Source organism: Arachis ipaensis, chromosome B7, assembly GCF_059453495.1.
Source record: "Arachis ipaensis isolate K30076 ecotype BB chromosome B7, ASM5945349v1, whole genome shotgun sequence".
In the NCBI taxonomy this organism is placed as follows: Eukaryota; Viridiplantae; Streptophyta; class Magnoliopsida; order Fabales; family Fabaceae; genus Arachis; species Arachis ipaensis.
Window position 1 is genome coordinate 14,186,279 of NC_142442.1, and position 21,107 is coordinate 14,207,385.

A 21,107-nucleotide genomic window follows, 5' to 3' on the forward strand; every position below is an offset into this window, starting at 1 on the left:
ATATGAAAATTAATTTCATCAGTAAATATCTTTATAAAAGTATTTATTTACTAAAACTTTCAGAAAGAGCACACTAAGAGACCAAATTCGAAGACAGCAAACCACCCTATCGACCTCACCAAGGATCACAAAAGACCCTCAACAATGGCTACAGAATCAATAATTTGAAGAAATTATCCAACCATCAACATAGTGAGACAATGAAAATCAAAGGGAAAAAAAAAACAGAAGTTTTTCACCTTCATAGTTTACTCGCACACAATACAATCCCCTTCTTAATTTAGAAGTTCAAGATTTTGGAAACATAGGAATTAAGTAAATCTATCAGCAATAATTAATGATAAGTCTTCCTTAACCCAAACATGAAAAAATTTAAGTGCTAAATTATATGTAAATTAAAGTCCACAACCCAATGCAAAATCAACAGAAAAGTCCTTCATTCCATTTCCAAATATGAGATCAAAAAAGTTGCTAAGATTATTATTTATCTTACATAGCAAAATTTGGTCAGAGTTCTGAACTAGTGTCATCACAATTTTCTTAAGATGTTACCGATTTTGATTTGTCTCACGACTAATATAATATTAGTCGCGAGACAAATCACGGACCAAGTTTCCGTGTGCATCGTAGATAATCTTGCCGGAAAAATCGACGGGACGACACCGTTCTCCCATCAAGATGTTCTTCTTCCAAATAGCTTCATCATCTTTTTGGTGCTGATCATGATCATCACTACTGTAAAAAATCTCTTCTTGTTCTTCTTCTTCTTCTTCCGTCGCTTGCACTTTCCTCCATGAAAGCATCTTGGCCATGGAAGAAACTGCTCTATTGCTGAGATTGCTATTTATCTTTGTAACAAGCTTGTTCTTCTTTGAGCTGGCTGATTCCAATGCTCTTGCCTTGAACTTCTTCATCTTTCTAGTGCCACATAGAAAAGTTATAACAGAGAATATAGAAAAGATTGAAAGCAGAACAAGGAAGGGTGTTGTTTTGGGCATAGAAGAGGCAAGAAGAAGAGGCCTTGCCATGTTTATGGTTATGATTAGAATTCAAGTTAACTTAGGCAGGTTTAAGGAACAACAATGGCATATAAAAAAATACTTTGTAACTAACTTTATATGTGCCTTAAGGGACAGGGCCATAAAGCACTTTAGTCGTATAAAAAAGAACAATGTAATTTTACTTGGTTATTATTACTCAAGGGTAAATGATCTTTTATCGGATACTATGATATGAAAATTAATTTTAATATGAAAGTAAAATAATTCAAATATATGGATGTATTGGGTGATCTCAGTTGACGAACCCAGAAAATTTTAAAAATTGGGGCAAAAATATTCATACTAAAATAAATATTATTAAGCATTGTTAATTATACTAAAAATATAATGAAAATATAAAAATTAAAAAAAGTTAATGAATACTTTCATTCTTAAAATACTATTTATTATATATAATTTATAAAAAATATTTTTTATTTTTAAAACTTGAACTTAAAACATCTAAATTAAATTATAAATAATTTGTCATCCTAACTAATTTTACTTTTATTTATTTTTATACACATTTAATAATAAAAAGAATGAAGTAGTTAGCATGTTAGTGCTTATTGATACACTAGTATTTATAATTTGAAACTAGAATTATAGATAAATACCAAAAAAAACTAAACTTGTATATAAAAAGTATTCTTATACAAAATATTGAAAATAATAGAAACTTAATTTGTAATTATTTTTATCCCTTTCTTGTTAAAATAATTAAATTTTATATATTTTTTTTAATTTAATTTTAATACACTATCAGATTAAAGATTTTATGCATCTATTTAATTATGTATTGTAATTAAAAAAATACATTTTTTTACATTTATTATAAAAATAATTATCTAAACGAACAAATATAATTAAATGATTATATAAAAATATACATATTTTAATATATAAAAATTAACTTCTATGCTTTTAAATAATTGGTCTACTACTCATTATAATTTTTAAATATTAATTACCACCCGTTGAATTAAAAAATTTATTTGTTATAATATTTATGACATAAATACTTTTTAATCTAAAATAATTGTTACAAGTAAGATTATTTAAGAGATAAAATTAAAAAGTATTATATAATTTAAAAAAAATATTAATTAATAGATAGATACTATTTTTTTATTTTAACTAATTTTTGAAAAAAAAAAGATATTAATAGTGTTATTTATATTTAGAAAACTGAGATTTACTTTGGTAACCAACTAATTAATTGGTTTTAAAAATTATATTATTACTGTTTATTAATTTTTTACTGAGTTAATTAATTTATTTATTTTTAATTTTTATATAAAATTAAATTTAATAAAATAAATATTATTATATATTAAATTTAATAATTTATTAATTTTAATATAAATCTAAAAACAAAATTTTGTAAATTTTTGTAGGGACAAAAAATATAATTAATTGGGAACAAATATATATATATATATATTTTTTTTTTTTTTTTAAATTTAGTGGGGGCAAGTGCCCCCTTCTCATGCACTTAGGTCCGTCCTTGGGTGATGTGCATGTATGGTGGCATAAAATTTTTGAAAAAGCATAGGGGAATAATTTTTTTTATAATATAAATAAAAGGTTAAAAAAAGTTAATTTTAAAAATTAAATTTTAAATTAATTAGATTTAATCAGAATTTTGAAATTTTTTTTTTATTTTTGTTGCAACCGCTCTCTCACAATCATTTGTTACTGCCGTCGCTGTCGTATTGCGATCTCGGTGCCCCCGCAGCTGTTTTCTCATTACTTGTTTCTTATCAATTAAGTCGAATGTTCATTTTACTATGTATGCAAATAGTTCTTTTCATTCTAAAGTTGATGTTTATTTGGATATACCATTGGTATTTTACTTGATTTGCTTAATTCTGCAAGTACATGTTCTGCAGAATGTTCATTTTACTATGTATATGAATGGTTCTTTTCATTAAGATATAGATGTTTATTTACGCCATACCATTTGGGTAAACGAAGACGAGGATGAAGTAGAGACGTCGTCATGGTGAAGCAATACAACAGGGGACCTTCTTCCTCGCCAGGAATGCGCGCCACAGGAGAACAGTAGGGTGATGCGGCTGTGTGCGGCACAGTGGGGTGATGAGCGGCCTTCTTACTCGTCAGGAATGTGCGGCTGTTGGGAACAGAGGCACGATGCCACTGTGGGGAGCAGGGGCAGAGGCAGCGATGTCATTTTGCGGGCTTCAGGAGAGATGGAGATGCGACAGTGTGGCGTGAAGGAGAGGCAGCGGTGCGGCATAGAGCAGTGACAAAACAGCATCTTCATTCTGGGCGAAGTGGCGACGGTGGCGACGATGGACGGCATTACAGAAGAGGCGGCGGTGGAAGGCTAGGGTGAAAATAGGGTTTAAGGTTTAGTGTGTGTGAAAATAGGTAATGAAAAAAGTGAAATGTGAAAGTGAAATTAGGTTGAGATATTTTTCATAGTTATTGGACATAGAAGTACAATCTTTTGTTGATATTATTCACATCGCTGTTTATTTAGTAGAAATAAAAATTTGTTATAATCTGCAAAAAAATCTGAAGTCTTGATACGTGGCAAAAAGTTGCAATAAGGTGAATGTCTCAGAAGTTTATTTTTCGCAATTTATGAAAATATTTTATTTGTATATGAGTATTTTATTCGATAGATCCATTTTATACTAAGGTTTTGTTTGAATATAGGAAGGAAAATGGAAGAAAAGAAAATAAGAGGAAAAAAATGAGAGGAAAGAAAATAGAAAGAAAATTTGAGCTATTTGTATGTTGTTTGGATTAAGAGAAAATAGATGAAAAAAAAAATAGAGAGAAAATTTTTTTTTGTTTGGATGGAAAGAAAAGTGAGAAGAAAGAAAATCATAATAGTATAAAATTACATTAATATCCTTATTTATATTATATGTAAATTATAATTTATTAATATATTCAAGTTATTTTTTTAATAAAAAAATCATTCAAATTAAATTTTAAGATTTTAACATATTATTTTTGTTAATAACAACATATTTTTAGATTATTCTCTTCTATTATCTTAAAAGAAAAAATTATCATTATTTTTTAAATATATACAAATAAATAATTTTATAAAAGATTAATGAAAATTATTCATAAGTTACACCATTAATCTCTTTAATTATAAGGAAAAAGATAAAATTTGATGGGACTGTAAAACTAGAAAAAATACAAGAGATGATTTTCAAATTTGAAAGGAAGTGAAATGAAAAATTTTGATTTTTTTATTAAAGAGAGGACAAATCTATAATTACATCATTATTTCCTCCTCCTTTGCTGTTTTTTTCTTACAGTTGAGGAGAAAAGTTTTTGATGACCCTATCCTACTTTTTTCTTTTTCTCTTCATTTTTTTCGATAAACCAAACAATGAAAAATTTGATTTTCTACCCATTTTCTTTCCCTATATTTTCTTTTTCCCATATTCTTTTGAAACAAACACAGTGTACTATTTTGTCCATATATAAATTTTTTACCTGATAGATTTTATTTGTATATTTTTAATATATCAAATAATATCATTGTCAATCAAACTCTTAGTTAAAGTTTAGAAGAAAGAAAAAAAAGCTTTTTGAAGCACTCATTAAATATTCTTTAAAATTACACACAGAGTTTTCCAATTTTATACTATTACAAGAGAAAAAGACTAAAATGACTTGATAAGATAATAGACTAGTGTTTAATTCAAACACAATAATTCGAATTCAAATAAATTACGTGATAAAAGTTATTTTATGTGTTAAATATGTACACAATTAGATCTATCATGTCATAATATATAATAAGGAATAATTTAACTTATGATTTTTAGAGAATATTGGAAAAATTACCAAAAAATAATAGAGAATATGTGAAGTTTATGACGACTTTATTTGTTAGGAATAAATTTTTTTAACAAACAATCAGCTGACAAAATAGTAGATGAACTTAATTTTTTTATATAAATATAATAATATATTATTATATTAACCAAAATATTTAATTTCCAAATCATTATTTAAGAAATTGAAAATTGTTGAATGTTGTTAAAATAAAACCAGTCTCTTATTCTAATTCATTCGTTATCTTTCACATAAATCTAAATATCTAATTAAATAATAAAGGACATCAAAATTAGTTGTAGTATCTAGAAATCTATACTATTATTTTTTTTTATGTGAAAATAACATTTAGAAAAAGACTTGTATTATACACATGTGGTTTAGGAGTTTGTTACGGATCTTGTATTTTCAATGTTTTAGAGTGGACCATTCCCATTTCCCAATTAGTGAAGTTGAAAGTCTCTTTTCATGACTATGCCAAGGAAAATAAAATCAAAAGCTTAGTCAAATAGGATAATATTTCAGGATTCTTAGCTATTTTATTTGGTTTGAATTTTAAACTAATAAAGTTTCATATTCAATTATAGATTTGTAGTACTGACTATTGAGTATGGATAATTTAACTCTGAAATTTAATATATGGTCAGATTTTCATTTTTAAGTTCTGGGAATCTAATTAAAATAGTTTTATTATAAGTTATATTCAATAATTGTATCATAACTTGATGAATGTCTATAGAGTGTTATTCAGTAAAGCAAGTATATGAAAGGATTTGGAGAGGCCTTACTGGAAGACGGCCGCAAAATATTATTCTCTTAGAGAAAATAATAATCCGCCACTTAAACAAATTTTATAGAATCTTTATCAGATGAATTTCAGTTAGAATTACAATACATAATGATGACTCTCTGTAAAAAAGTGACTACCATTATTATTGGAGAAATATATTAATTGGCTCTAGTTGCTTTGGACAAATTGTGTGAACAACAACAAATGTTCAAACAGCTCAACAAAAATTCAAACAAACTCAAAGGAGCATGCAATAAATCTTACTTAACGATCAAATGCAAAGAGCCAAGTATGTGTGAATGCAAACCAAAGAAAAAGACGCATTGGTAACTACTAGCCAAAACTTTCCATCAAAAGGTATTCAGAAGGGGAAGAAGGAAGCAAAAATACCGCTATTTCAAAAGAAGAAAACTCCATACTAAGTCAAACAGATGCTTCATTTGTGAAAAACAAGGCCACTTTACTAAATCATGTCCTCATAAGATAAAGAAGGAGATAAAAATGCTTTAGTCTTTAACGGATGCAGCTTCCATCGAAGATGAAGAAGATCTTGACTCAGTACTTGAAGAGTAAGAAAGAAAAAATGATGAAACCCAATATGTTTTTCAAGACTCTTATTCAGGAGAAAGTAGTTCAAAAGAAGACCTCCCACCAAAAAGCTCAATCTTTTCCATATCCTCTATTGCGTGTATCACCACAAGAATACATAAAGGATCAAGCATCCCAAAAGAAGAACTTGGATACCTTGGATTCTTAGGAATAAAACAGATTGATGGTACTCCTTGTCATCACTTCAATTTAAAAGTCAAGACATTCGTCTATGACAAACCAATAAAGGTTGTTGCACTAATGAATACTGGATCTTGTACCACTATATATCCTAAAACCACATGTCTTACCAAAAGAAATGTAGGTACCTTTTTTCAAGAGGTTCGCAGCAGCTAACAGTGAAGTCTTCACCATCAATCTCATTTCTAAAAAACCTATTGGATTGGAGATATTTGCAGGCCAGACCACTTGGCTCAGGGTACTGGGAAGTTATCTCCCAGACAAAGATGTTCTGTTCGGGTTTGATGCTTTCTTCCAAATCCATGGACTACATATCAAACCCACTGGCCTAAGTTACAAATTGCAGCTTTTGCCTTTTATAGGGATACAAAGCATCCTTGAAAACCAAGAAGTCCCAAAAGAATATAAGGAGGTCCAGCAACAACTCCTTAGTGCCTGTTGTGACAGCCATGATCAATTCAACCATCCTGCACCTTTGTGGAAGAATCCAGAATTTTATGTTCGTCTCCCTTTTAAAAAGAATGAGGATATCAACCCAACAAAGGCCACACACTCAAGAATGAATCCTGAAGATCTCAAGTTGGCAAGAGCTGAATGTGCAGCCCTTCTTGTGCAAAGACTCATTAAACCAACCAACTCTAACTGGGCATGTCAGGCCTTTTACGTTGAAAAAAGGACTGAGCAAAATAGAGGAAAAAAGAGACTTGTTATTGATTATAAGTCACTTAATGTCTTTTTGCAAGATGATAAGTTTCCTCTACCAAGGATCTCAGTTATTATACAGAGGTTAAGTGGAGCAAAAATATTCAGCAAGTTTGATTTAAAGGTTGACTTTTGGCAAATTGAGCTCCATCCTGAAGATAAATACAAAACAGCAGTTTGCATCCCTGAAGCCCAATATCAATGGACAGTAATGCCATTTGGACTCAAAGTAGCCCCATCCCTTTTTTCAAAAGGCCATGACCAAAATCTTTAAGCCCATACTACACTCCACACTTATTTACATAGATTATATCTTACTGTTCTCAAAAGAGAGTGAAGCCTATAAGGCACTCCTGTCCCAATTCACTCAAATTGTCAAAAAATAGGGAATCATACAATCATAAAAAAAGAGCTCTCTCGCTAAAACAAAAATTGAATTCCTCGAGATGGTCTTCGAAGATGGATTCTTTCAACCAGGAGATCATATTGCCAAAGAATTAATCCACTTCCCTGATGAAAACATGACGGTCAAACAAGTCCAACAATTCTTGAAAATTGTAAACTATATCAGAGACTTTATCCCAGATATGACCAGACACACCAGCCAGCTGTCAAAACTCCTAAAAAAGAAGCCCCACCATGGGAACTTGAGCAAACCACAACTGTCAAACCCCTGAACCCCCTCCTTTAAAGATTCTCAGCACAGAAAAAAGAATACTACAGACAGATGTTAGTGATGAATTCTGGGGAGCTGTGCTACTTGATAAATTGATGGGACAAGACACTACTGTGCGCATGCTAGTGGACAATTCAAAGAATCTGAAAAACATTACCATGCCACTTACAAAGAGATTCTCGCTGTCAAACGAGAGATAGAAAAATTCAATTTTCACCTCAGTTCTTATCATTTCACTGTGGAGATGGATAACACTCTTTCCCATCAATGCTGGAAATCAAGAAAAAGATCTTGCCAGACTCTCAATTGTTGCGGTGGAAAGACTGATTTTCTCGTTATAAATTCGAAGTGAGACACATAAAGAGACACCAAAACACACTTACTGATTTTCTCTCCAGACCAAAGAACCAATCCCAAAACCAATCCATTACATCTGCACTATAAGTACCCACAATCCTTCATACACCATTCCATTTCCTGATTGTCCACTCCACAGAAGCCTATACAGAAGAAAGATTGGTCATTTTCCCCTCAAAGCAAGACTCCAGACAAAATTTCAAATAGATTGTCTAGCCAGAGCCAGACCTATGAAGCACAAAAACAGACACGGACACGAGACACGACACAACACGCGCCACGGCGACATGCGAATTCTAAAAAGTTGTCGGACACGGGGACACGCATATATTAATAATATAATAAATTTAAATAGAAATATGTCTTAATAGAGATATTTTCAAAAACAACCATATGATATGTATTTCTTCCTAAAATGTATAGGTATTCAAAAGATAAAATCCTAAACTCCTATGTCTTAATAGAGATAGTAAGAATTTTGTACATCACATGTACACAAAAAAAAGTTATCTAAAGTCATTATTTCTCCATCATATATGGTTGATATCTTCATCATTAGAAAAAATCACTCTTTCCAACTCCGGTTCATCAAGAGAAAGGTGAGCAACTTCAAGAACACCATTTTCTTCATCAGTTGGTGAAAAAGCATCTCCAGCAATATCCCACATCATAGTTTCTCCTTTATTGTATGTGGAGTTTTTCTTGAAAGAAGACGAAGATTAGTGTGGACAAATACTAAATTTTCTGCACGTTTAGGCTTCAACTTGTTTCTTTTTAGGGAATGGATAAAAGAATATGTGCTCCAATTCCTTTCACAACAAGAAGATAAAGATGGTTGCCCTAGTAGCCTAAGAGCAATTGGTTGAAGAAATTTTGCTTTGCCACCATGAATTAGCCACCAAGACTTTGCATCAACTATGCCTCTATCATTCAAAGAGTCATAATCATCAAAGACACCTCTACCATAAAAAAAGCTTGCAAATTCAATGTTTACCTTTCTCCTCTCTTCTTCATTAGGAAAATACCTCTTCAAGCATTTAACTCTCTCATTAGTGATCTCAATATCTTGATGAGGAGAAACTCGTGTAGGATCTTCTCTCAATCATTGGTGGCTATAATACCTATATAATTAGTGTTTAAGCATAAATTAATAATGATTCAATTATCTTCTCTTATAAATAAAAGTTATAAATAATAAATGTAAAAAGTTACCTTGGATTCAATGAATGTGCTAAACAATGAAGAGGTGTGCTACTTTTTGTCCATCTTTGAACTAATATTGAGTGCACAACATTGTAGAAGGACGATGACTCTTCTTCATCTTTTCTTTCATAGAGATATATAGCACTTTTTACTTTCTTGATCATTGAATCCCACATCTCATGGACCAAATGAAGAGTAGGTGCATCTGTGTCTGTACTTCTTAAAACATCATAAATAGGATTTGTGAAAGCAAGAATATAATCAATTTTTTGCCACCAATTTTCACTCAAAATATTTTCTGTAACAAACTCAACTTTGCCAATATTATCTTCCTTGTATGAAGACCACTTCTCACTTATAACCATCTCTTTGAGGCCTTGCTTTAACAACTAAAATCTTTTGAGCATGACAATAGTAGAAGTAAATCGAGTAGGAGCAACATTAAGCAACTTCAATGTATTAAATTCATTGAAAATAAATAATCTCATATGATCATAAACAATGAATTTTTTTATAAAAGAAGCATCTTCATCAATTTGAGTAATCCATGAGCATTCTTGATAAACAAAATTATTCTTCTCTGTATTCTTAGCTATACAAATGTCCTTTAAAATAAGGTTGAGAGTATGAACAACACAAGGAGTCCAAAAAATAAATGGAAGGTGAGGAGAGGGTGAGTGGGTGAGGAGGCACGGAGTCAGAGACGGGTTTGGGGGTGGAGGTGAAAGGTTAAGTTTTTAACTTTTGTTAAAGTGAAGGGTGAATCTGATGAGGATAGCTTTCTAAAATGTTATTGGGCCGTGTCCGGTCGTGTCCGAGCCGTGTCCGGCTAGTTTTTTTTTTTTGTTTTTTTGGACAGGACACGTTTGGACATGGGAGACACGCGTGTCGAACGAGTGTCTCCGTGCATCGTGTCCGAAATATGTCCGACACGCCAACACGACAATTAAACAAAGTGTCTGTGCTTCATAGAGCCAGACAAACCTTGTTCTATTGGCTACACCAGCTCCTTATCATAACCCAAATCCATCCGAACTCAAGGTACTTCAAGATAGATACCCCTTTCTGCACTATACCAATACTTCAAGGACCTATACCAAAGGAAATGATGTGGTATATTTGGGCTCTGTCTTTCATATATACATGTGCCATCGTAGTGCCAATCTTCTCTGTATACCGAATGTGTAATCGCACTCAAGCACAATCCCATCTAGTCAGGTTATTCTCCATGTATGCCCCACTTGATGCATGGAGAGGAATGTTGTATAACATGCTCGACCGGCATCAACTGTGGGATAAACCTTCTCAGGCAAAACGGAAATTCTGTTATTTTGTCACCTTACAAAGGAATTATTTACTAGAGGAGACCCACACACCATGAACATGGTCGATATTATTGGATACTCTACCATATGGTCCACGAATGAAAAGACAGATTTAAATGCCTTGGCCAAATACCTTTGTCAACTTTGGCAACCTGGACTATATAGAGAAAGAGATGCAGTTGAAGGACTCCCATTTCAAACAGATGTTCCGCCAATAACTCTTCAAGAGTTCCAGTCCAGATTCATAACTTCAGGAATAATTAATCAATTTGGACAATACTCTTTTTATACTCCAAGGGACCAGCCTAGCACGTCTAGATATACACCTAAACAGAAATCCTGAGGAAGATATGAATTCTGAAGATCTAAATGGAAGAGTATATGCCTAACCACCAAACCCAACTAGAATTGATGCAGGGATACCCAATGACGCTGAAGGCCCATACTCAGACCCATATGACCCGTATCTGCAAGATGCCTAAGATCCTAATGAAGGAAACACTGAAGACCAGTTTACCTATCTACAAGACCCCGATATGGATCTTAGAGTTATCAATTTGGCCTCTGATGAGACATCATCCTTCTCAGATGGTGATGAGACCCTTCCAGAAGACTATTTCAAGCCGTCCCTTTATTAAGACAATGTCCCCACTATGTATAATTATTGAGTGTACTAAAATAAAGTGACCTCTGTCACATGTCTAAGAAAAGCCAGAAAGAGATAAGGCTTATCCTTATCCTCCAGTTGGCATTGTATGATAGGTTTGTTTAGATTCTGTAAGATATTGTTGCTATCTAGAAACCTCTATAAAAGGAGGAGCTCACCTCAGTTGTAATCAGATCTCAATGAACATTGTAATATATCCACTTTTCCTATCTCACAAAATGTTCTAAATTTTTCTTCTCTCTCTGAAAGCTTAGCTAGTGTTATTTCCTTCTTCCTCAATCCAGTGCCATAAAGTATGCTCTGAGTTTGCCTCTACCTCTGCAGAGGATCCTACTCATCAGAAAATGGCATGGACATGATTCACAGGAATTTCTCATAGTGAAAAAGGGACTTAATGTTATAATACTAAGTTTTGCTCAGACCCGTTAATCTCACTCGTTAAAATGGTTGTAAAGAGTGACTGGAATAAGTATACATTGTATTATATCATTGTCATTCTGAAGTACTGGAGATCCACCCCTATAATAATTTTATCATTGACAAAAATATACTCGAATTTTGTTATAAATAAAAATGTCCTCAAATAATTTAAAAATGTGATAAAAATGCCTAACATTAAATATATATTCTTAAAAAATATTTTAGAAATTGAATTTTAATATGATTTTTTACAAGCATAATTAAAAAAATGAGATATTTTTATCCTTAAAATTTGGTAATTTTTTGCTAAGTATATATTTTTTTATTATTTTTTTGTCAACAACCAATAATACTTTTAAAAAATAAAAAAAATATAGAGATTAATTTTTATCCAGTTTTCTTGTGTGTATTTTTTTAAATATTTATCTAAATATTATTATAAAAATTTGCATCAAATACATAAGTTTGTCAAATATAAAAATCGTTTGCTACTTATAAAAAAATAATATTCTTTTAGATATTACTTTTGTCGCATTTTTAAATTATTTAAAAATATTTTTGTTGATAATAAAATTCGAGTGTATTTTTATAAATAATAAAATTATTTGTATGTATTTTTAGTAGTTTATTCTAGGGTTAAGTACTTTTTTCGTCCTTAACGTTTTGGTTCAAAATTAAATCGTCTCCGACCTTCTTTTCTTATTAAAATCATCCTCAACGTTAGAAAACATTATAAAATCATCCTTTTGTCTAAAAATGATATTTTTCGAACAATTTTACCCTTAAACAAAAATTATAAAACCCTCCCCACTCTCACCACTAACCTCTACATCATCATCACCATCCCTACGCATCTCTCCCTCTCCTTTTTCTTATCACCATCACCACTGCTATCATAACCATCATAACCATCACTACTGGCACCATAACCATCACACCTTTCTTTCTATTATCAGTTCATCATCCTAAATCACTACCACCCACCCACTACCCCCAACTCTTTTCTTTCCACTTAAATCCTTTTTTTTGTACAACAATTCAGCAACAGCAACAACCATAAAATAAATCTAACAGAAATTTTAAATTAAACAACAATTAAGCAATCATCAACCGCAATTTCAGATCCAAAATCAGCAACAATAGAAATTAAAAAAATTAGAAAGAGAGAAATGATGTTTATGTTCTTCAAAAATAAAAAAAAAACATAAAATAAAAAAAGGAAGAACGAAACTCATGCCCAGCAACAGTAGAGACAGTGCAGGTGTACAGCAATGATGGAGAAGCAACGAAATCCTTGCCTAGTGACGATGGAGCGGTTGAAACTCTAGCGATGGCGGCGCAGCAGAGCATAGCGTGACGAGAGAGGAACCAGAGTCCGAGTCCCGCAACGGTGAAGAGAAAGCTCGCAAATGCATAGAGAAGATGAGAGGAGCAGCAGAGGGTTAGCCTAGCAGCGACGGAGCGGTTGAACCCCGGCGACAGCAACGATGGGGAACACCAGCGACGGCGGCGCGACAAACCCTAGCAGAGAAAGAGAGAAATGAAGAACGACAAACCCATCGCGACAAGTCCTACAGCCACAACGCGACGGCAGCGGCTGCCCTCTTCTCTGCCGTCACCTCCCTCTTCTTCCTTTCCTTTTCTTTCTTCTCCCTCTTTTGTTCATTTTCTTTATTTTAGTTTTTCTATCTTGAGTGGGGTGGGTAGTGATAATAAAAAAAAGGTCTTTATGTCATTTTAAAAATTATTATGTTAAAAAAGATAATTTTATAATGTTTTGTAATATTAAGAATGATTTTAATAAAAAAAAATCAAAAATAATTTTTATTTTGACCTAAGATATTAAAGACAAAAAAAAGCACTTAACCTTTTATTCGATTACCTAACTTAATTTTTGAGATGAGTTAAGCTCACTCAATTCTAATATTATTGACGGGAACTACGTGCCTCATTATATTGATATTGACCAGTTGTTTAACCAAACTAGAAATATAATGATGAAAATATTTTTCATGTAGTGTAATTTTAGGAGTGCTGATGCTAAACAGTATATTTGGGATAAAACCAAATGAACATATATAACACGGTAAAGAATTTGTCATTCACACACATTTGGTTCGAATATTGCTATTGTACCATTTATTTTTCTTTCAATAAGTCCTTAAACAACACGTTAGTCTCCTGTCTCTATAAAGCTTTTTTATTTTACCGAAAAGGAATTAAGATTATGCTCACGCCTCGCATATATAGTATATCTTTTAATTTGAAAAAAATTGGAATAATAGTTAAAAAAACTAGTGAAATTTAACTTTAGATTATTCAAATTTGTTGGAGAAGGTGAGAAGAACATCCGATTAACAAAATATACTAAATCAGAAACAAATTAGTGTAAGAGTAGAAAAATTCAAAACATACTTTAAATATATTTATCAAAAGAAATTTAAGTATAAATAAACTGAGTATAAAATTAATTAATTGAGTTCATTCGCAATAGACCACTGATTGTACTCCAACTCTCCAAGTCTACAAGTCTTATCTTAAGTAGCATTTACTTTCAAAAACTTCTATTATGTTTGGTGTTAAAAATTAAAACTAAAATTTAATTTTAGAATATCAAATTTTACCAAAAAATAAAAATATAAAAGATTAAAATTTTTTAAAATAAAGATTAAAATTTTAATTATATTTTTTTAAATATTTTTATTTAATTTTTTTAATTTTAAATTTATATTTTAATTTTTATATTTATCTTAAAATAAATATAATATTAAGACATAATTTAATTTAATCTTTATATTTTAATTTTAATCTCAGTATCCTCCTCAAATGGAGTCTTAGGTAGCGTTTGTTTTAAAATATTGAGACAAAGACGGAGAGACTCAGATTTAGTATCATGTTTGTTAGTTTTAGTTTAGAGATTGGTACTAAAATTTCTGTCTCTATCTTCAAAATTTCAGTATTTCAGTATTTCCAAAAAGTGGAGACACATGGGACTAAAAATTTTAGAGATAGAGACTGAAACTTTAATAACATTTTATACCTAAAATACCCTCATTTTAATTAATTAATTCTAATTTTATCCTTTGTGCAAATTAAATTAGAATTTCATTCTTATTTCAATTTTTGTCTCCCATTTTGCACCAAACAAAATATTGAGATTTATTTCAATCTCTGTCTCTTAGTCTTTATCTCTCAATCTCAGTCTTTACGTCTTTGTCTCTTTACCAAATACTATCTTATAAATTAAGGTTTGTTAGATTTGTTTATTATTTGTTTATTTATTTATTTGAGATAGGGCTAGTGGAAGTTAAATTCATTTCTTCTTTGGCATCATCCAATTGCAGGATAAATGGGCTTTGCTTCTTTCAAGGGTTAACTTGACTTAGACCAATAGACTTGGGTCGTCGCTTTATATCCGTTTGGATTATGGGCCCCACTTTATAGTATTGTCACTTTGTCACTACACTAGTCATATGTACTGGTTGTTAATGACTTCTCTTTTTCAACAGTAAAAAAAAAATACTTAATTTGTCCTTTTTGTTTTAATAATCAAGAAAAGAAAAAGTTCTTCCTTTCCCACAAATTTCTTTTCTAATTCAACTTTTAATTGGCTGATGTTGCTTCCTTTGGATGAAAAGGATGAAAATTAGGGAAGCTTCCAAGCAAAGACCACATAACCATAAACCATCCATATTCCCAATGGTAAATTTTATAATTTGTAGTCATCAATTAGTTATTATTAGTATTTTTAATGATATGAGATTATATCTAATAGTATAAAATTATTTATTTTTTTTTACTGGTTAAGTACCAACTAAATTTTAATAAAAAAGATGACCCACTAAACTTTCTCATTAAGAATAGATGGTAGACAGTCATTAAAATAGACATAGGATAATTTTGAAAGAAAAAAAAATATTTATGGACTATCTTTGATTTTTAAAAAATGTAATAAAAAGTAAAATTAAAATTTATTTTAAATATTAGAAATTAAATTAAATTAAACGTTAAACCGTTTTTATTTTTTTTAATTTTCAGAATATAAAATATATTTTATCCTTAAAAATAATATGGGACATAATTCTTAATATGATTTTCTTTGTACTTAAAACTTGAAACTCTAAACTACTGTCTGTTACTGAGAGTTGGGACCTTTTGATGAGTTGCATTGGCTACCATCATCTATGTTGTACTTCTAAAACGCATTGCTTGATTACTTGTAAAGATACACAAATGGCTAATCTAATCGTTCGTTCCTTTTTTCCTTTTGTGGCCCTCTAAACTCAAAAGAAATATGATTAGTTGTTAGCAACTTCATTTTGGAAGTTTGTTTATTAGATACTATTGTGTATGTGTACTTTTAAATTTAGAGTTTAGTTCATATATGTTATCAATTGTAAATGATTTTTATAAAATATATAAAATTTAAATTTTATAATTTTAGTATGTATTTATCAAAAATTATTTGAAGATTTTTATTAATAATAATTTTGTCGTATATTTTACTTTAAATTTTATATTAGTTAAATTCTTAAATTTAATCAAGTGACGATCCAATTTTTATATCAACTTTAAAAATCAGCTACTAATATAAAATATATTAAAATAAAAATATATTAAAAATAATTAAATAATATATATTTGTATATAAAAATATAATAACTAATTTTCAGGTACTAAAACTTTTTAATTTTTATTAGACTGAGAGAGATCAAGGAATGGATGACATCATTCAGTCTAAAAATTCAGATTCAGCTCTTTGGAGAGAAATGACCAAATTATGGACAACTTTTCACGAAAATACCATTCACTATTTAGGGAATAGGCTTGCAACAAAATTATGGACAGATTATTGGTTGGACAAAAGCGAATGCTTGATCAACTACAACCAGAACTCAACATTTGATGAGAATAGCTTAGTTTGGGAGTGGACAGACAATGAAGGAGAATGGGATCTGAGTAAGCTCAAACAAGCTTTACCGAATCAGATAATTGATAAAATAAGAGCAATCCCTCCACCAAACTTAGAACAGGAGCAAGATACCATAGGTTGGATGCACTCTCCGGATGGAGACTTCTCTGTGACAAGTACCTACAAATGGCTAGCTGGATGGACAGAACCTAAAAGCTCTATTTGGGACAGAATTTGGAAGTGGAAGGGCCCTCAAAAAAATAAAATTTTCATGTGGTTAACTATGCATCAAAGAATCCCTACAAAAGAAAGGATGAAGAAAATTTGTGGTGGGAATGGTTGTTGCTACCATTGCCCAGATAAGGAAGAAAACATCCTTCATGTCTTAAGGGACTGCCCTAAGGTCTCTAGAATTTGGACCCAGTTAATTAAACCAGAAGCTATTGGAAGTTTTTTTGGCCATCAACTATCAGATTGGGTGGAGCAGAATCTAAATCAAGAACTAGAAAAAAAAACTACTACAGCTGGAGGGACACTTTCATGACAACATGTTGGAGGGTTTGGTTTTGGAGGAATCAGAAAGTACACAATCAAAACTACTAGAGACCTAAAGAAGCTACCAATGAAATTATCCTACAAATACAACAAAATAGTGAAGCTTTTAAGAAAGATGAGCACCTGACTGAACAGGAGAGAAGAACTGAGATTTATGTATCCTGGAAACCACCTCTGGAAAGCTGGGTGGCTCTCAACACGGACGGAATTGCAAAAGGGAATCCCAGCCCGGCATCCTGTGGCGGTGCAATTCGAGACCATCCGGAAAGGTGGCTGGGTGGGTTCTCTCGCAGCATTGGCCTCTGCTCGGCTTTCAATGTTGAGCTTTGGGGAATCCATGACGGCCTCAACCTTGCTTGGACTATGGAAATGAGGAAAATCATTATATATAGCGATGCCGTTGCTGTTACAGCCCTTATCAATAATCGACAAAAATTCCATAATCATCCCAATCCTTTGGTGCGTTTAATTGCAAATTGGAAGAAGAAGAATTGAAAAATTTGCTTCAGTCACATACTTAGAGAAGGTAATAGAGTGGCGGACAGATTGGCGAGAATCGGCACTGAAATTGATCCTGGTCTTATTTTTTGGGATGCTCCGCCGCAAGAAGTGAACGACTTTGTGCATGAAGATGAGAGAGGGGTAATGCTTCCATGTATCTCCAGGTGTTAGTGTGCTTTTTTTTTCTTTCTTTGGGCCTATGGCCTCTCATATCATCAAAAAAATATTTTTTTGCAAAAAATATTCTAAATAATGAACACATAAATATCCTCTATTCGAGAAAAGTGAGGAGAGATCAGAAATGAGGTAGCTTTCGTTTTACAAAATGCAATGAATGGAACAAGAATGAGGAACAATGCAAATTGAAAATTTAATGCGACTTCATCCTCTCCAGAGTTCTACATAGTTTTTGTTCATACCCTAACCCAACACTAAGACCCATGACTAAATAAAAGGCCCAATCCAAAGATTAGCCCTCACTCTACACCGACATTCTCTCAAGAAGTCGGTTCTAACGACGACTTGCTCTAAAGAAGTCGGGATTGACTGATAGCTAGCAGATAGCACTTATTGAAATAAGTAACTGCCCCTAAAATCTCTCAACCCACTTCTAGAAGTTATATCTTAACTTCTCTAAGATAAAGGGATGATTATCCTCCTTAAAAGATGGAAGTATTCCAACGGTAATTATTAGTTCACCACTATAAATATACTGACACCCGTCAGGTATCCCTAAGTTCTAATACTCTCTAAACTTGCTTAGACCCTTACTGACTTAAGCATTGGAGTGTCTTTGCAGGTACCATCCCTCATTTTCTCACACATACAAGTTGGACGGAGGCTCCCAAACGCAAATCTGTTCGGAGGCTTCTACCCTCAGACGATCGGACCAGCCCAACGAGTCTAACCCATTAATCTCCGATTATCCATCGTAACAGTTTTCTTTTTTTTCCTTTCTCTTTCGAGTTTTTTTAACATTTTATTTTTTTTGAAAAACTTTTGAACATGTATTAAAAGTTATAAAACAAATTGAGTTTGGCTGATACATTTTGCAGTCTAGTCCTAATTATTTTGATAGAATAAACATTATTATTTTTTCAATAAAAAAATATTATCATTTTTAAATTAATTAATAACACTTGACAAAAAATTAATTAATAATGTCACCTTTAATTATTATTTTTTATTTTTTTTATTTTTGTTTTTTTGGAGTGATCTCTTGGCATAGGTAGAAGAGAAATTTATTGATGAAAATATTGGAGGATGGAAAGAAGTTGCTACTAGCAAGTAGCAAGGCTAGCATATTGATATTAGTATATAATATACAACCTAACTTGGATGTTATTAATTCTAGAATAGTTATTTATGTAATAACTTAGATGTTATTAATTATATTAAGAATTATATAAATACAAAAATACAAGCCGTCTTAGCTCAGCGGTAGAGCGCGTGGCTTTTAACCACGTGGTCGTGGGTTCGATCCCCACAGACGGCGTTTAATATTCTATTAACTATTAATTCATTATATCATTCATGGCCACCAAATTTCCAAATTAATCATTCATGTGGCTTTTTTTTTTTTTTTGTCATATTCTACCCAATCCCCACATTAATCATATCCCTGACACATCATTCATAGGTTATTATCACTTATTTACTTATTTATTTGTGTGAATCTTTTAGAAGTCCATCAACATAAAGCAATATTTTGGCCCATCCTTCCATAGGTGTTCATCACTTATTTACTTGTATGGATCTTTTATGGGTGCATCAACATAAAAAAAAAGGAAGAAATAAAAATAAATCAAACATAGAAGAAGACTACTGCATAATATATGCCTTAACTAAGATCAAAATGAAATTTTGAAGACGACCCATTGTGACTCGAATGAAATTTTTGAATAAGACCCATTTTAAAGAAGACCCATTTTAAAGAAGACCCATTGTGACCCGCACTGGCTAAAATTAACCATGGCAAAACAGTGCAGTATTAAAGCAGGACTAACAATTCATGACCAAAAAAAAAAAACTAACAATAATTTGAGTCTAAAAGCTTCACATACTTAAAAGCCAAAAGTTTTAGTAGTTTGTTGGTATGTGCGGTTTTGGGGTATAATATATATAATGATGGATGTCATAAAATAAGTGTTGTTTACTCATACTTTTATACTTGTAGTGCTGGTGAACCACCATTTTCATGTATTTTCCCCCTCTTTGCTGGAAATATATTACTATAAAAAAAAGGTTATTAAACCAAGGAAATAAAATTAGCAAACTGAAATTAAATTAAAATAACATTCTATCCGTATAGTTTTTATCGCAAAAAAAGAAAAACAACATAAATTCATGATTTTATTCATATCATACATGAGACATAAAAGTGAAGGAGAGAAAAAATGTAAGTGTTAACTTAAATTGGAATAGCATTAGTGACTGAAGGGTAGACCACGGTGGCAGGATGAGCCATGATTTTGCGGCCCTTCATGTGGCGGAAACAATAGACCAGAGCACCCACCGGCCACTCCACTACTGCTGCCGCAGCAAACGCCAGGAACCCCACCGTTGGCCCAACCACCTTGCACCGGCAAGGGTTGCTAGTGTTACCACATTGTACACATATTGGAATCCCTATTCCAACCATATCTAACTAATCTAATACTTAGCTTAATATAAAGTAACAACTTAATTGTGTATTCAACCAGATGAAGAGGGAAGCACCAAAAGCGGTTTGTGAAATTGAAATCGAAGAATTGCGCTATGCAACTTGATTGTATCCAATTATTAGGGCCTGTTCTTTATATAGAACGAATTTGACTTCCTTAGAAGTAGGGGAACTCAAACATGCATGTAATACATAGAGAAGTGCTTTTAAAATTATGTGATTGGATGATGTACCGTGTACGTGTCAAAGGAGGAAGGAACTTATTGCACACCTGTCCTTATTTCATGTAGCTATATGACACGTGTCCTATTTCATTGCTTTCAGTATATCTGGCCATATGGTCTTGGTAAGCTGGTTCCACATGTTGAGTTTTACCCATGTTGCTTAATTATTTAGGATTCTTTATATTTATTTTATTTAATTTCATATCATATTTTGCATGTGGTAGAGCATAATAACTTCGTTTGATTCATAGACTCTGTTGTTGTTATGTCATATTTTTAAGATTAATCTTGATCATCTTATAAACCAAGAATCGTAGACAAACTGAAATGAATTACATTTTTCAATTTTAGAACTAAATAATTAGTTTTTAAATTTCAAAATTAAAGTGAAAATGATACTTAACTTTTTGTTTGGTAATTTAAACAACAGACTAAAAAGAACACCACATCTTT

General features: G+C 31.6%; 2 protein-coding genes and 1 non-coding gene across 3 annotated transcripts; 1 reads left to right on the plus strand and 2 right to left on the minus strand.

The window, feature by feature from the left end:
* Positions 1–422: 422 nt before the first annotated feature.
* Positions 423–1,093, minus strand: LOC107608365 (uncharacterized). The gene has a single exon (XM_016310172.3). It carries the CDS (start codon positions 1,026–1,028, stop codon positions 585–587), a length of 444 nt encoding a protein of 147 aa, XP_016165658.1. The 5' UTR covers positions 1,029–1,093; the 3' UTR covers positions 423–584.
* Positions 1,094–19,191: 18,098 nt separating this feature from the next.
* On the plus strand, positions 19,192–19,263 carry TRNAK-UUU (transfer RNA lysine (anticodon UUU)). Its single transcript has one exon. It is a non-coding gene; the product is annotated as a tRNA-Lys (tRNA).
* Positions 19,264–20,099: 836 nt separating this feature from the next.
* Positions 20,100–20,562, minus strand: LOC107608366 (uncharacterized). Its single transcript, XM_016310173.3, has one exon. The coding sequence runs from the start codon at positions 20,407–20,409 to the stop codon at positions 20,179–20,181; it is 231 nt and encodes a 76-aa protein (XP_016165659.1). The 5' UTR covers positions 20,410–20,562; the 3' UTR covers positions 20,100–20,178.
* Between the last annotated feature and the right edge of the window lie 545 nt (positions 20,563–21,107).

What these genes read in the sequence shown, in the direction of transcription:
- LOC107608365 (XM_016310172.3), bottom strand. Translation starts at nt 1,028, where the DNA reads ATGGCAAGGCCTCTTCTTCTTGCCTCTTCTATGCCCAAAACAACACCC.
- LOC107608366 (XM_016310173.3), bottom strand. Translation starts at nt 20,409, where the DNA reads ATGGTTGGAATAGGGATTCCAATATGTGTACAATGTGGTAACACTAGC.